An 18441-nucleotide genomic window follows, 5' to 3' on the forward strand; every position below is an offset into this window, starting at 1 on the left:
GGTATTTATACTGGTACGGTACCCTCTGCGCGCACCACACGTGGCTCCAGTGAGGGCGCGCCACGTCACCCTCTGCCGAACCTGCAGCCGCCGCTGCTGCAACTGCACAGTGGGCCCCACCATGCCCAGACATAGGCTCAGTCATAGGTGCAGCATGATTACTGTCTTGGGTGTGGAGCTTGTGCCAAAAATAGGGGGGGTATTTTGGTAATTATGCAAATTCCCTCATCAATTCTTAATATTGAAATATTATTTTTGATAACTAAAGAGATGCTATTATATTTATAATAATACAAGCAATTTTTTTAGAGTTTCTTTTAAAACTATATAAATATAATATCTTCTACATAAATATAGTTCCATTCGCCTAAAAAGAAAAAAGGTATGATTTCTAATTCTGATAAGTAGTATATTATTACTTTTTTAGATAAAATCAAATCGAATTGAGATTTTGATAAATAAAAATTTCAAAAGTAATTATATTTGATATTATAATGACATACATAATTTGCTAAAACTAGCCTACAAGATTTAACAGCAGTTCAAAATTTTATAACAAAATTAAATATCTTAGCCATACCCACAAGTACTACAGCTCGAAAGTAAATTCTAACTTAGATCAAATTTGAACTAATTATGCAGCAAATATCATATACTTATCCTATAATTAGCGCACAATTCAAGAAAAATAATCAAGCACATGAAAAGTGTATCAAACTTACTCTATAATCGATTTGATTCAATCAAACCCAATTTGTATAAGAATTTTACCAACCCGAGTCATATATGAGCCATACACTTGAACCCTTTCCGCAAGAAATTTATTATGAATCCAACCCACTCATTTCTAATTGATTTGATTCGATCAAATCTGATTTGTATAAGAATTTTACCAACCCGAGCCATATCTGACCCATACATTTGAACCCTTTTCGAAAGAAATTTATTATGAATCCAACCCACTCATTTCTAATTGATTTGATTCGATCAAACCTGATTTAAATAAGAATTTTACTAACCCGAGTCATATCTGACCCATACATTTGAACCCTTTTCGAAAGAAATTTATTATGAATCCAACCCACCCATTTGTGATTGATTTGATTCGATCAAACTTGATTTTGAATAAGAATTTTACCAACCCAAGTCATATCTGACCCATACACTTGAACCCTTTTCGAAAGAAATTTATTATAAATCCAACCCACCCATTTGTGATTGATTTGATTCGATCAAACCTGATTTAAATAAGAATTTTACCAACGCACCCATTTGAACATATCTGACCCATACATTTGAACCCGGAAAAAAATCTATTATGAATCCAACGCACCCATTTGCCACCTCCATCTACAATTAAGTCCAGATATCAATGAATGCGGCCATCACGTTCACTCCAATTCTGTTAATTAACTTTGATCAAACAAACGTTTTCTACTTCTGCTAGATTCGTTTCCCTCTGTGCGAAGAATGTGTTTGTGATGCAGTCAGTGTATGCGACAAAAGTAGACCCGTTTCATCACATGCACCCAAAACATCAGTTGTTGCATGCACACACCGCCCCGACAATACATTATTGTAATGAAAGAAAGTTATTGTGTAGTGTTTGTCCTAACCACGTAATTCTACACATTCGAGAGACAGAAACCATAAAGAACATGATGGCAACAACGAATCAGTCTATACATGAAATGCACGTGGAAATGACATTGTCGAGACTGCATCTACGATTGCATCTCTTAAAAACAAACATGTACATCTGAATCTTAACAGAATTAAAGACAAACCAGAACGAAAATAACAAAGTGACCGCAATAGTCTTTATGTTTATTATCTCTTACAATGTGCATGTACCTGAATTTTACACATACAAGAGATAAATACCATAAAGAACAGATCGATAAGATGAATTGTGACGTTCATAAAATGAAGTCCTCACGAGAGTTGATGTTTATATCTCTTACAACACACATGCATCTAAATACTACACATTGAGAGATGGAAACTACATCAAACCCAATGAAAACTAAAGAGCTAAGATGTCTCCGACAAAGTGCATCATCATCTCTAAATCCTACACATCTAAGACAGAAAATCATCAAAGAAACTGGATGAAATCCCTGAACCTGGCAATGGATAAAACGTTCCTGAAAGGAAGTGCACCAAGTCAAAGATATGTAGGACCGAATGTTTGGACTACTATGCAAAAGTAGGGGGAAGACAAGGGAGCATGGGACGGTGTATGTTCCATACCTGCATTCCACACATGGGGTTAGGGACAGTCAAAGAGATGATTCTGACGCACTCACAATATCTCAAACTTTGTCCCTTTCTGCTTTGGATCTGATTCCAGAGAACAAAGTAAATCTTCTGGGATATCACAAGTTCCATGTTCTGCTGTTATTTCTCATTTTCCTGCCTCCCATTCTGCTCTTACTACAACTGCTCTGTGCCATCAATGTGCTTTGGTTAAAGGATATTAAGTAGAGGCAGCTATCCCATTATACAATAAATGCAAATCATATGCGGAATATTTTCACCAACTTGAATTTTACTACTAATATTTTAGCCCTGATTTTTATTTCATGCACTCCGTTTTCACTTTTTCTTCAATAGAAAACAATTTTATCGCTGTATTAAGTTTTCCACTGTTAGCCCATAAAATTCGAATTCATAGGTTATAATTTTTAGTTTGTCTTTGTATATCGAAAGATCGTTTTAACCCTCAAATTTGTATTATTAAAAGTTCTAATTATTTAAAGAAAAATATATTTTTTTTAATAGAATCAAATAGTACCCATATTTTACAGGTCTCGATCAGCCCAAACCCTTTTTTTTTTTTTTCCTCTTTTTCCTTTTTCCTCTTGTCCTACCTTCTTTCTCTTTGTTCTTCCTCCTCCCTTCTTACCCCTTCCCCTTGCTGCCACATCCATCATCCCACCACCGATCCTTTAAGATCCGGATCTGCCCCACCCCTGAACTACTTTCTCCATCGCCAGCCCCCAACCCTTGCCAACCAGATCTTCCTGCTGCAGCCATCACCCGGCTGCACTGAATCCTTCAAATTTAAGATCTAATGATTGTCATAAGTTGATTAGATCCTACTGTTCTCATGTATTTGGTATAGATCCCACTGTTACAAAAAATATAGGTTGTTTATATAACAAGAAAAGAAATAAATAGAGAAGCATAAAAAATATGTTCAATATTTTAAAAACTAGGACTTGATATTTTGTGCGCATATTTTTGTCTAATATATATAACCAATATGCTATGACATAATGACATGTAATGCAAGAATTTGAATATGACTTATCGAAATATTTCATAGACATTTCATATATGTATGTAATTGGTCTCTCAACTATGCCACTTATCCGGATTTGGTGCCTCACATTTCTTCCTCATCAAACTTAGTCCCTCGTGTTTTAAGGTTTCATCAAAATTTAGACCTCAACTTTAAACATCCGTTAAAACTAATAGATTTTCCCAAATAAAAAATAAAACTTAAGTGCCCTTTTAATGAAAAATATGGTGGCCTCACCACTGCACCAAACACATTCCTTGGCTTTTTTATTAATATGCAACAATAAACATGTTAAAAAAACATCTCAAAACCATGCTAAAAAATTTAAAATTCAACCATCCGAATAACCATCTCAAGTTCCAATAAAATTCATATATATATCCTGATAAAGAATTAAAATATAAGACGTGGTCCTTCGACACATAAAAATACATAAAAGAAAAAGACATAAAAAAAACTGACTTTTGGTCCCTCAACACATAAAAAGAAGACATGACTTGTGTATTTTTGTTTTACGTATTTTTATGATATGCGACCCCACACTGATAGGTTGATGTAAGTTAATTATCATTATTATGTGTGCTTTTTTAAAATATTATATATATTATTATTAATATTATATGTTATAATTATTTGATTACAAATTTACATATTTTTCTAATTATAATCAATGTTGAAAAGTTATTAATTAAAAAAATAATAATTAATTGTTACAAATATTACAATAAATATAAATATTATAATATAGTTAAATTTTTATCTCACTTTATATAGGTTATTGTGATTTAATTATCATTGTTATATTAATGAATTTGTTTAATTGAGTTATTATTTTGTATATCGAGATAAATTATCGTAATTTATTTACCACTATTTATATTTAAATCATAAATAATATTTGTATTTATTATAATTATTATAATAAGTTTTAACATTAATTATAATTAAAAATATATAAATGTAAAATTAAATAATTATAATATAATATATACATATATATATAAACGGCAGGCGTGTCAGCTTGTCAGAGGCTGTCAAGCCTTGAGTACGAGACTCAAGACTGTCAAGCCTTGTCAAAATAAAAGAAAAAAAAAAACTGCATCCACGACTCGATTTTTGAAAAAAAAAATTATTTTTTGAGTCGAGTAGTGGATATGATCCACAACTCGACATAAAATATTTTACATTTCTATAAAAAAAATTTTAATAATAAAAAAATAATTAACCCTTCAGACACTCCTAATTGAGGTGAACCAATAACAAGTACAGATGTTGATAAATCTGTATCGGACTGGCAAGACTATTGCATGTTATATATATAGATCTATTATTAGGTCGAAAGCCCAAATATAGCATGCAAATAGTCTTACTCAATCCAATCCCAATCTATAAACATCTGTGCCACTTGTTAATTCATCATTAATTAGGAGTGCCAAGATCTTGATGACATATTGGAGTGTAATTGTTGCTTCTTCCACACGAAAAAGAAAAGTGTATTTCATGCACCACCTCTCCACAAGTGTTGTAATAAGATGAAAATCATACTTAAGATGGCTATACATGTACACCATAGAATCCCATTTAATATAATAATTGAAGTATTGGGAGATGAGGTGGATTATTTGAAAGAGATTCCAAAAAAATCCATCTACACGTCTGGCGTATAATATACTATTAATGTCAGCAAAGCTAAACCAAGTTATGAGCCAAGCTGATGGTCTTTGATAAACCCAAAATATGACACTAATTTTTACACCCGATAAATACTTGACCGTTGACCCAAGAAAAGGGACACATTCATTATTTTCATTTAAATTTGATCACAACCCGTTTTGATCTTCTCAACACCTCTTCTTAGTTAAAGTCAGACTATCAAAGGATGCTGATTGGGAGTCTAGACGCCCCTAATAACTATAACCATCTCTGATTTCAAATTAGTTTTCAAGAGTATCTTCAACTCCTACAGGTAGGACCTCTTTGATCATTAAGGACGAAAATCATCTTGGTCACTTTTAGTTATGTCCCTTGACTAATCAATGAGATCCCACCTTAAGGAGATGATGATGCTCCAAAACGTAATTTGCAATAACCGAAATTTCGATTAGCATTAAATTGGTAGCATAGTAGTTAATGGCGCACGGCACAACATGGCGCCAAGGGCTCCCGAAGCCATGGCCCATGGCGCGGTGCGAGCCTTTTGAAAGGACGGCGCAGATGTTAAAAATAATCTAAATATTTATATAATTAGTATTTTCCAATTAGAACAATGTAAAAGAAGTTAAATAAGACTATTAAACAACCAATTCAACATAAAACATATGAAAAGTGATAATTAAAACATATGAAAAGTAATAATTTTAATTTATATGTATACTTAATTAAAGAAGTAAATAACACAGAGTCATAGACTCCAAACAATTACATAATTTTAGAAATTAAAATTTAAAGATTAGTAATATACGTAGTAGTTATATATATTATATTTATACTAAATTAAACAATACATAGACTTATAGTTGAATTACTTAAACTGAATCATAATTCATAGCATACTTTAAGCATTAAAACATATGACAAATGACAAGCTTAATTGATACCTATACTCATTAAAGAAGTAAAAAACATAGTCTCTAGACTACAAACAATTACAAATTTCAGAAATTAAAATTTAAAGAACTTAAAACAGAGACAGAAAAGAACCAGTAGCTCGACAGTGGAACAGCAGCGGCAAGAAGAAGAAGAGGAGACGAACAGTCATTTTGTAACTTGTGTTGGATTATCATGCAACCAGCAACAAACTATATATTTATGTTGAGGCTCATTGACCTCCCTTAGTTAATTAGTCTTTTTTTTTTTTTTATGGGTAACTCGTACCCCCCTTGTTATCTATCGTGGCCCACCTCACAAAGGCGCGCCTCAGGCGCACCTGGGCAACAGGCCGAATGGCACCCAAGCGCACGCCATGGCAGCACCTGGGCGAAGGCTTGCACCACCGGTCCCGAATGGCGCGAGGGTTGCCTTTAACTACTATGGGGGTAGATCTCAACAAAACATCCAATAGAGGTGAAGAAGACCGAAATAGGTCAATCTAGGACTTGCATTCGAAAGAGTTAACATTTGCTTTTTCGCAATAACCATCGAAGTATTTATAGGGGTTAAATGTCATGTGTGCATACCGCATACCAATATCTAGTTGTGCCACCTAGTAGCCAATTTGGGTAAGGTCGGGTCAACCTTGAGTTGGGTATAACCAGTGTAGTTAAAGGCGCAGGCCTGAGCCTATGGTGCGCCTGGGCGCTATTTGCCTTTGTGAGCCCAAAGCTTTTTTAGGCCTGGGCCCATCAAAACAAAAAAAGAAAATACCTAATCAACTAGGAAAGTCAGCCAGCCTCAACATAAATAAATAGTCTGCTGCTGCAGGCATGATAATTCCAACTCCAGCAAAAGTTACAAACGACAATTCGTCTCCTCTTCTTCTTCTTCCACGACTGTTCATCTCGTCTTCTCCTTCCTACCTCTTCTTCTTCCTGCCGCCGTTGTTCCACTGCCGCGGTGTTGCCCCCCTATTTCCTTTCTGGTTTTGCCTTTGTCTCTGTTTTGATTTCTTTAAATTTTAATTTCTGAAATTATGTAATTGTTTGTAGTGACTCAATGTTCTTTACTTCTTTAATTAAGTATAAATATAAATTAAAATTATCACTTTTCATATGTTTTGTTATGTTGAATTTGTTGTTTTATGTCTTATTTAACTCCTTATACATTGTTCAAAAAATACTAATTATATAAATATATAAATTACTTCTTATATTTGCGCCGTCCTTCGACAAGGTGCACACCGCGCCGTGCGCCATGGCTCCAGGGGCCTTTGGCACCATTGTGCGTCGTGCACCACTGACTACTATGGGTATGACCCACGTAAAAACATGGGCCTAGTCTTCTATGGAAACTAGAATTAAGTAGTGGATATACTTTAATCTTTCAACACCTCTTTACAACCAAAAAGATTCAGATACCTAAAAAGTTGGGTCAAGATTGGAAATGAGAAAAAGCTCGCGAAGAACGGATAAAAGATCGTAAGCTAAAAAATTGCATGTATTATTCCTCAAATACTGTCGCATTTTTCACACAACACATAAACCACATTCTACCATCTCGTAGCAACCTTCCAAATTAGCTTGGAATAACATCAACACCCCCTTAATGTACTAAATGTTTTAGTAGATCATGTGAACCTTATCATAACCTATGAGCACACAGTAACCTAAAAGACAACCAAAATTGAGAAACCGATAGCTTAACACAAGGAGAACTAAATAGATCAAAAAACAAGTGATAGTAAGAAGAATCGCCCACATCATTTCCATGACAATTTCAAACTTTATCATAAATTTGACAATTAGAGACTTTATGTCAAATTGATATAGATGAATAGAAGGAGGGCACCTGCAAGTATTTGAACAGTCGGTTCCTGCTGTCGAAGGTTTAAATTATGGTCTACGGCGTTGACGTGACTTATTAATCTCTGGTTAAAGCTTGTGACATGATACACACCGCATAGAAGCTTCCTTATTCTAATCTTCGTGATGAAGTCTTCTGCAAATAAGTGGAGTTCGCTTGTCTGAATATTTGATAGAGAATGTGTGGGAGCATTATATGTGAAGATCCTTTGGCTAGTTAAACTTCATTTCTCAAGGATGGCCCTTTGTGACAATGGTAAAGATTGAAATAGAAGCTTCTTTGAAGTAATCTTCGTTGGGAAGTCTGCAAGACCACAAAGAATTCAAAAGCTGTTCCAAGATGGGATAAAGTGCATCTCAATCAACTCTCTTTATAATGAACAATTCAGCTTAGTATAGAGCCACATGTCTGAGAGTAATCCATCCATTTCATAAGAAAACTACAGTTGACACAACAGAAATATACATTCCAGAAGCAAGAAAGTGCATGTCCAATCCAATATTCTTTTTCCGATTTTTTCATATAAACCAAACTTTCCAAGCTAAAGCCAACACCAAATCATGTCATCTTCTCCCATGAATATCATACAACTAATTAGGAAGTAATGAGGAATCAATTAAATAAAATCTACGATTCAGTTCTTTTCCATCATGTAATAAACGAAACAACGAAAATTAGACGTTGAAACTCACTACTCATTCAACTGTCAACCTCAGCCTTCAACTGCTAACTCTTGAGACCCATAGCCCTCTGTATCGCCGCCCTCTCGCTCTTCGGAGCCCTCAAACTCCACGGCCGATTCTATATCCACCATAGCTTCGGAAAACTTGAGGTTAATGTTATCCACTTCACCATCAGTCGCAACACTGCATTGCCCAGAATCTTGGAAATCTTCGGCTAGTTTTTGGTGGGTCTGTTAGAAATAGAGCAAGAAGGAGCATTGATTTGTGAGAGCTGTGAGAGAACCCGATTGAAATGGAGAATTGGGGTTTGAAGATCTTCCAAACGGGCGTCTGAAAATGAATTCACGGAGATAAACAGATGAACTACGACGCATTTTGCAGATTGTAGAGTCAATAACGGGAGAAATCAAATCAGGGTTAGAGTGAAAGTCGAACTGAACCCTGTGGTGAGGTTTTATTTTAATGCATTTATCTCATTGGGCTTTAGATTAGTTTAATGGGCTTGAAATTACAAAGCCCGGTTTCCAACTGGGCCTACAGAACTAAGAGGAACTTGTGAAAACTTATAGGAAAAACAAATCAACAATTTAATAAATAGGGAAATTATAACGAGCTCTTCTGATATTTGACATCATTAATTATATAATTATCAATACTCTGATATTTAATTAAATTATGAAATTATTAATTTTGTCTTTACTGTATATGTTTTTTACAAAAATATTAGAATTTACAGAAAAATCGGACGAGGTTGATGAACAATTTCGAATTTTTTTTCAATATTTTCCATAAAAAAGAATTCACAAAATTTTTAAAAATAAATAAAATTATAATTCATAGCCCACAAGAGCATTTTGATCAATTCAACACAAAAAATGGATGAAAATCTAATGAAAATTAACAAATTGAGGTAGTAGTTGGACAATTTTCAAGAATATTTGTAATGATGACGAAGGAATTAAAAAAATTAGCCAAACATCAAACCTCACAAAAAATAGCTATAATTTACTCATACAAAACTATCCTAATAAGAAACCAACCTTGAAAAAACTATAAAGGAGGAGACTTTTTCCAACCACATAAATTTAAGTGTAAATTATAACTACTTTTCATAAATTTTGAAATATAAATATATATACATACTTTTTATTATTTAAAAAATTATAAATATCTCATAATTCTAATGTCTATCTAACAATGAGCTCATTCTATTAAGTTTTCATCCAATTTTTATGGTGAACTAATCAAAATGCCCTTTTAATTTATAAATTATACTTTTCTAAAATATTTTTTTGTGAATTAATATTTCATCTAGATTAATTTTACCCACCCTCAAATTTTGTTACATTTTTTCAAATACTTTTTTTAATTTTTTTTAAAAAATTCAACAAGGAGAAAATAATAATATCTATTTCACGTCTAGAGATTACATAATTATTTTTCATTTGAGTAAAATATTTATAATTTTTCAAAAAAATAAATAAAAATTCATCGTAATATTAAATTTCAGGATAGGTAGTTATAATTTGCCCTAAATTTAATGAGTAATTGCAATTACTCTCTCATCATATTTTTTGGACAAGTTGATAAAATTAGGGGATAAAACGCTTCCAAGAAAGGAACAGAAACAATTCTAGCAATGAAAATGGAAATCATGGAATTTTGAGTAAGCATCACACAAATCTCTTCATGAAACGACATTAGAATCCTCTACCATTTCTGAATCCAAGCATATACCAGCATTTACATACAAAGAAAGTTTCGGAGCCTATTTCTGCTACAAGTGATCAATCCATATTCAAGCTCTCAGGAGATACATACGCAGAATTCCTCCAAGTATATAACCTTATATAACAGACAATCTTCAGAGAATATATTATACTACTGACGCACGAAAGGAAGACGACAAGTCGGATATAAAGTTAGATCATTCGTCGAGACAACCCCCCAAAAGATCGAAAACACAACAGCTGCAATACATACAAGCAACAGTTTTTTGTGTCTTTATAAATATTCATTTCAGGCCTAGAGTAGCCTTTAGCTTTCCCTCCTGCTGCGTTCTTCTCTCAGGCTTCGCCCTCTCCTGTACTCGATTTCTGCATCAGAATTTGATGAGCCAAAATGATATTTACGGCCAATTCTGTGGGTCCCCATCTTAGTGAATATGTCATCATCATCACTCAGTATGTCATTACTTGGAACGCTTCGTCCGGGAACATTCTCAAATTGCTTCTGCGTGACTTGTTCTGTGACGTCATTAAAGATAAAAATGTTATCACCTTGAGCAGGCAGGAGAATCCAAAGTAATACTAATAAATTTGACAGGAGAATATAGAACTCATACGACCAAGTTTTGTCTAAGTGCACCTTCTCAGCTTTCAATTAGTCAAAACCATACATAATGTGTGCAACATTTCAAAAAAGATCACAAATTGTATCCAATTGATGGGCGAACATTATGCAGAGATTTTTAACAATGCATTTGGACCTTGATTTTTTATCGAGGAAAACACTAAAGAAATATTTTCCTTACTTCAAATGATATAACTTTGTACTTTATGTTTTCAGACCTTTTCCTTCTCCTCATCAAATACCATGATCCAAACATAGCACAAACATTCTTATAAGAGTAGAGATTATTAACTAGGATAGTGATAGTTCACCTTCAAGACTGTTGTATGAACCAGGCTTTCCAGGAAGCGTCCCCTCAGCACGCGTTAGCTGTGCTTTACCAAGCTGTGGAGTAGGAAAATCCTCGTGCCTTGCTCCTGCTCCAACTCCCTCTTTTGTTGGTGCAGTTAAAATATGTTCCTCTCCAGCAGATTTATTGGAAGTAAGTGGTGTCATGCTAAAAGAGTCCTCTAACACATCCGATATCTCCACATAATGAGTTGTAGTTATGATTTCATCAGCACTGAACCCGAATGATGCCCTGTAAGCTTCTAGTTCCTCAGCATCGGGTTTACAAATTTTGCTCTGCCTATTCTGATGCACATTTCCACCATTTGAGTAAGCATCTGATTCTTTGGAAATACTTAATCTACCACCGGAATGAGAAAACGATGACTGGTCCAGGTAGAACTGGGCAAATGTTTCGGGGCAGAAGAAATTGGAATCTTGGCGTGACTTTGAGGTACCTGTCTCCTGAAGCCCAAGAAACCTGCCCGACTCAGATTTCGAGGTTGCAGGTTCTTGTGAAGGAATTGAAGGATTCCATTGAGGAGGGAAGTCCCTTTCAGTAAAGGATGATGATAAACAGTCACCAGACGTTCTTGAAACAGGTGATCTGAGAGTACTTGCGGGGCTTCCAGGATAGAGTGAATATGTTGCTTGAAGATCATTTCCAGCAATATAACTGGTCTTATCAGTTGTTTTGATATTGGCAGAAGACAAAAGGAAATGAGCATAAGGCACATCAGGGGAAGATGGAGTGGTTAAATGTGCTAATTCTGGTGGAGGCGTTAAAGGAGCTGTAGATGGCTCAGTTGTGAAAGTCGAAAATACGGGAGGAGATACAAGTTGCGTCTCATGGGCATATGGACCTGTGACGAACATATTAGATGACGGGCCTCCAGGAGAATTGGCAGACAAGAAACAGCTTGGTGACTGAGCTGTGGATGGGAGGGCGGAATGCGAAAATGAAGCAGGTGAAGATGGTGGAGCAAAAAGAGATGGAGCGATTCCAGTAGTCAGGTTAGGCAATCCACCAGCTTGCGGCCCATTTGGTTGATCTGACACAGCATTGCCATCAGGAATTCGGGATGCAGGTACAATACGTTTTCCACCTTTTTGTTTACGGAAGCATGACAGTCCACCCAAACAACCTCCCCACCTCTTGTGCTGCAAATAAGGTAAACCATTAGCCCCGGTTTCCACAGAGAGAAAGAATCTCAAAATCAAGAATTTATTGATCTATAATTGCAGTGAAAATCAAAGCAAACAGTCAAAGAGGAAGCCACGAAAATAGGCGTGTCTGGAAGTACAGTCATTGCTAGTATATGAGGAATAAGCTTATTTTAACCCCGTCTTTTATTATTTTCCATTGATTACAGTTTCTAATTTGAAATGATATCTTACATTTCAAGTATAGCAACTGAGGCCATAACAAAATTCCGCTTCTTAAATGGTTTGCGCCAAGGGTGATTTGTGTCAACACCATCCTAGGGTATTAAATTAATGAATTTATTGCATTATATAGTCTATTAGCCATGTCGCTCCTTTCCACTTCAAATTCTATTTGTCTTCTCCCACTACACTCCTAATTGAGCTGTGCACCTAATCACCATGTCTCAAGAACATAGCTCTAATGGCATGGAAGATCCCAATGTAAGAGAAAGGTAATTCACAGGGGACAGGCGTAAAAAACACTCCAAACATCTACCAATTTACTGCAAAGCGGTTGCCCTAACCCCACATCCTGTAAGCAAAACTTAGAGAGTCAAAATTACGTGGCAAGACATCCTGCATTTGTCCATCCAATTAGGTAGGACTTGTTTTCTCGCTTCAAGAAATAAGTGGCTAGAGTGGGAGTGACTGAGTGGGTTTCTCATCTGCAAGCGTACCATTTTTATCCACAACCAAGAGTTCCACTTCTTTAATTTATTTTAAGCTCTCTCATATGGCATACAAAAGAGTGAAGACATTAAAGAAGACTATACACCTACTTCAGCATCTAAAAGGACAAAAAAGCTAAATAAGGGGAAACCAGTATTCTGTGGGGTAGCTAACTTGCTGTCACTCCGGCGCCTGCTTGATTATCATCATACTTTCATCAGCAGCCAACAAGGCCTCAAGAAAACAAGGGTACTTACTTACGAGTGGCCACTATTTTACTACCAGAGTTGGCACTTTCCAATGAACTGGAAGGCACTCTGTTTCATAAGATGTGGTTCAATCCCAAACATGATCAGGTCTTCAAACATTTAAATACAATTTCTAATTCAATTATTCCAATTAATTTCCCCTATATGCAAGCTTCATTAATATACTGGGATTAACACCTCATATTGAGAAGGATTTGAAGCCAAAGAAATACTTAGTTAGATTGCGAAGGTTGAGATTCAATTAATTAAATATGACCTAACTGTTACAAACTTTTATATTTATGTCATGTTGAAGCCTAAATAAATTTAGAATTTTCAAAGTACTGTTAATGTGGCATTATACTTAAGGTGATATTCCGCTAGAACAACAGCAGTTTGGATAAAAAAACAAATAAATTTTAGGGACAGTCAAGAATATTAGTTGACTATTTCTCATGGCACAAAAAACATATGAATTATGAATATTCAAGATCATAGAAATCTCTATGTCCATTGTAAAACTTAAAATGACAATTGATGATATATACTATTAAAGCAGCCTTATCAGTAATAACCAGATCTACACTTCCCCGTGGGTGAAACCAGCTATTTCTAAAGTTTTGCATGTGATTAATATCCCTTAATATGCCATAAAACCAAATAAACATACTAAATCCATTAACGGGAGGAACAATTTCATTTTTACATTTTCTCATTAAATAAAAACCTTTCACAATCCAAAACTGCACCTTCTGCTCAATTTACATAAATCCTGTCAAACTTGTTTTGCCATTTAGGTCTGACTTTGAAAGATCCCATCTTCTGGAGGCCTTTCCTGCTCATTCTTCATTAGCTTGGAAACCTTACAGAGCAGTAAACCTGTATTCTTTTGCCCCACTTTAAATAATTCCTACAAAACCGTGCTTCCAGTGCTATTAAGATGTCACCAAGTAAGATCATGCATTTTCCAACCTCATTCTTCACTATCAGGGTATATAATCGATGGATGAATTTCTCAAAAGTACAACACCAGCTCTGTGTTTGTTTATGCTCTATGCATGTAAAAGTTACGAATATGACTTTGATAACATATTTCAATTTTCTAATTTGCAGTTAGTAACACTATTTCTAGCTTAACAACTTTAAAACACATCAAGCTGTAGATCTTGCAGATTCTTAAGATTTTGTCTCATATATTACTGATAGGAGATATCGAACCAAAATTCAGATTAAAGCAAAAAGTTCTATTACGGATGAATCCTAATTGACACACAATTTAGCTGTTGATGTTTGAGCTAGGCAGCCAGTTAGAAAGATGCACTACTCACCCATAAAGTCAATGGACCTTTAGCACTGGAATTTTAGAACTGGGGCCCACTTATGTGATGACCTCATGTTGTATGTGGATTAAAGGATTTAAGAGTTAAGGGTTTCATTGGGTTTATCTCATAATTTTTAGTTAAAATAAATTTCAAATCTTTTATCACACACTTTGAGCTATTTCCCCTATCATTATGGTATCTCTCAAATCCACCTAGTATAGGAGTCACTCAACACCCTTAGCTCGAACCCCCTTCCATAAATCCAAATCCCCCACATCACATGACCTTAGGGAAACTTTGTCCTTATATGCATGTACTTGATTACGAACATAAAATTAACGAACTTCCTACAAGAATCAAATCGTCTTACATTACTTCTAATGACTCTACTTGACTAAGAAACAACTCTCTCTCTCTCTCTCTCTCTCTCTCTCTCTCTCTCTCTCTCTCTCTTTAAGTACCAAGAATGTCATTAAGTCGGAATAAAGAAGGTAAATAAAGAAGTCATGTACAATTCTGGAGTATATCGAATAACAAAAGGCCATACCAGGAATGAACTCAGCCAATTACATCAAGAAAGACAAAAGGAATACATGATTCCAGGTAAAACCAATCATCTGACCACCTATTCTGATGAGCATATGTCTATTAAACCGAAATGGGACCATAGGAATAAACTTTTCTGCCCAAGCATGCAATTGATTACATGGAAAATGAAAAAATGCTTAATCATAAAGTAATATACCCGAGGTGCTGGTGCTTGCTGTGGCTGCAGAAATCTATTCTGCTCTGACCCCATAGTCAAGTTGGCACTGGACCACGCACTAGCTATGCCGTCCTTTTATAAGATATAAGTATCGACCCCCTTACAGTTAAAACAACGACACTATGCAGATCTTCTCTCCTGTCTGTCCATTCGAATCTTTCAAGTATAAGTAAAACTTCAAGCAACCAAAACAAAGTATTCATCATTCAACAAGAACAAAAACTAACAAATATATACATTCTGCATAGCCATTGGTAGAATGATAAGCAGTCTATTTAATGGAAAAGGATCTTCAACTTTCTACAGTATCCAGAAGGGCTATAATGTTATCCATGTAAATCAGATATCGGATCTCGTCGAAATTATAAAGAAAGAAGAGAAAATCAGAAAGCAATAGAATTTCCTTTCAATTCTCTTGGCATCACTGGCATGATTTTTACAAAATAACAAAAAAGAAATACTACTCTTTTATTTTACAATAGATAATCCCCATTCCTGAAATTCAGATACTTCCAATTCTAGCCCATCAAGATATTGGAATTTTATCATGTTCTTTTTGTCATTTCTAAGAAGAAAATAATTATATTCCATTTTTGGACCAAATACAAGCATATTTTGTGAACAAATACGCATGAAAGCGACCCCACTGAGAAAAAAAAATAAAAAATCCTGCTGCTACCACTATACCCAAGTAGCCTAATTTTCAAGCTCACCAACCTCCAACAAATTCTTTCCCACATCACATCATTATCAAAGACATGGAAGAAAATACACACACATAAACACACAGTCAATGGTGTTTCCCACTCACACTTGATGCTTTCAACCGAAACTTAGAAAATTAAAAACCCATCAAAGAAAACAAGAAACTAACTAGGCCCATCAAAAAGAGAAAAAACAAAAAGAACCCACAAAGAGAAGGAGAACATAAATCCCAGCAAGAAAAATGCTATACCTGAACTAAGAATCACCTACATTTCCATGAATCCTGCTGCTGGGCAACACAAAAGAGCAAATGGGCTAAGAGAAACTAGAAGAGATCTGGAGAAGCTAAGTGATAATCAACTCGTAAAAAGAAGAAGACTGAGTGTGCGTGCGTATAGTGTGTGTGTGTGTGTGTTTTTATGCGTATGAAAGGGAGAGAAAAAGCAAACGCCAGATCTAATCTGTAATCTGGTCTTTTCTTGATTGATTGTAGCGATTGCTAAAATTGCTTTTTCTTTTTATAAAAAATAAAGTAAAGTAAAAGGAAAGGAATGGGGAAACATAACGGCGTTACTGTGTGTACTTTCTTACTTTAATCAGCTACTGCTGGATGAGAGGCCTTATGCCCATTGCCCACTTCTTCTCCATCACACTATCAATTCTTGTTTATATATGTCGTGCAAGATTGAACTCTTGTAAATAACATGGATTATCTAGTTATAATCTTTCCATATTTAAATTTTTAATGATGTTTAGACATTAAATTCTAAAAATTATATCTGCAAGTATACGTTTATCAGTATGATCAAATTTTACAATTTTCACGTGACTCATTGATGCAATTTGAGTTAAAACGACTTCAACGGGTTTGTATTTACGATTTTCACGTGATTTATTGATGCAATCTGGATTAAAACTACTTTAGTGGGTCTGTACAACTTGATTCAGACTGGGTCGAATTTAACTCTATCATATGTGGATGTCGGGTATGTAAAGGTATAAACTTAATTAGGTAGGGGCATTCTGGTCATTTTGAACAATCCAAGCATCAAGCATGCTGATATGCATGGCAAATAATTGTGGCTTTTTTATGGTGAAATACATTCGGCCATTATGTTGACTTGTTGGACTGTTTAAAGAGTGATATTGCGAACTAATAATTTCTGGTGCAATATTAATCAGCTGCGTGTCATGTTTTTTCGATAAAAAATTTTATTGAAAAATAGTTATAAATGATAAAGTGCAAAATTTCATAAAGTTGAGATGATAAATTGACACATAAAAAAAGAAATAGATGCTGAAATGTAAAAATGACCCTAGTTTAAAAGGCTATATATAATTAACCGGGAAAAGTATTATTTTAGTCCGGTAAGCATGCCTAATTTTAATTTTAGTCCGATAACTATGTCCATTTTTGTTTAGGTCTAGTAACTTAAGAAATTGCTTATTTTTAGTCCTCTGGCAAATTTTTGGACAATTTCCCCTATGCAATTTTTGAAAGGCAGTTTAGTCCATATGCACTCATAGGGGTAAAATTGTCCGAAAATCTGTCAGAGGACTAAAAGTAAGTAATTTCGTAAGTTACTAGACCTAAACAAAAGTGAACATAGTTATCGGACTAAAATTAAAATTAAGCATGCTTATCGGACTAAAATAATACTTTTTCCTAATTAACCCAATTATTTAACTAAATATTATACACGTACACTACATATATAAAGTGGTATAAAAAAAATTAAATTAAAAAATAAAACTGATTTTAGTCTAAAAAGTAAAAAGAAGATAAATTTATGGAGAAAAGACAAAGTTAGGGTTTTAAAGAGGTAAAGAGCATAGAGGGAGCAAAGAAAAAGTGGTGGGCATATGGAAGCAGAGACATAATACACATGATGATTAATGTTTGCTGGAGAATATATTATATATATTTTAATTAAATATATTTTGCATCCATAAATTATATACGAATTGCATTTACTTACTATGAATTATTAAATATAATAAAATGTCTCTTCAGGATATAAATTAAATTTTTACGATGAAAAAATCTTTATTATTTACATTTCCTAATTAAAATATATATATTATACCCTAAAGTATAATTTGAATTGTTTAAAAATATTATTTAAAATGAAATACTATCCAGAATTTATAATTTTTATAATTAGTATAAAATCTGTATAAACTCTACAAAATTTATGATTTTTATATTTTTTACGTAACTGTTAAAAAATTTTAATATAATTTTTACTTGTGTTGTTATATATATTGAATTTTTTAAAAATAAATTATCAATACAATTTTAAAATATTACCTCAAACAGATATATATATACACTGTAGAATACATAAGTTTATAATATAATTAATCCATACAAAAGTTTTTGAGTAATGATATAATA

The 18441-nt window shown here is 34.1% G+C and overlaps 1 protein-coding gene and 1 long non-coding RNA gene across 5 annotated transcripts; both read right to left on the reverse strand.

The window, feature by feature from the left end:
• On the reverse strand, nt 1904–8877 carry LOC105178828. The gene is made up of 4 exons (XR_849184.2): nt 8458–8877; nt 7751–8068; nt 2254–2447; nt 1904–2147 (listed from the first exon to the last, which is right to left on the reverse strand). It is a non-coding gene; the product is annotated as an uncharacterized LOC105178828 (long non-coding RNA).
• LOC105178834 (uncharacterized protein At1g76660) lies at nt 10135–16721 on the reverse strand. 4 transcript variants are annotated; one of them, XM_011102384.2, is made up of 5 exons: nt 16635–16721; nt 16294–16332; nt 15318–15480; nt 11112–12288; nt 10135–10694 (listed from the first exon to the last, which is right to left on the reverse strand). In XM_011102384.2, the coding sequence occupies exons 3-5, from the start codon at nt 15369–15371 to the stop codon at nt 10486–10488; spliced, it is 1440 nt and encodes a 479-aa protein (XP_011100686.1). In that variant the 5' UTR covers nt 15372–15480; nt 16294–16332; nt 16635–16721; the 3' UTR covers nt 10135–10485. The 4 variants fall into 4 exon arrangements, with proteins under 4 accessions (XP_011100686.1, XP_011100695.1, XP_011100676.1 ...); XM_011102393.2 differs by lacking the exon at nt 16635–16721 and having other exon boundaries at nt 16314–16598; XM_011102374.2 differs by lacking the exon at nt 16635–16721 and having other exon boundaries at nt 16294–16598.

The sequence above is a fragment of the Sesamum indicum genome, linkage group LG2 (genome assembly GCF_000512975.1).
Source record: "Sesamum indicum cultivar Zhongzhi No. 13 linkage group LG2, S_indicum_v1.0, whole genome shotgun sequence".
Lineage (NCBI taxonomy): Eukaryota > Viridiplantae > Streptophyta > Magnoliopsida > Lamiales > Pedaliaceae > Sesamum > Sesamum indicum.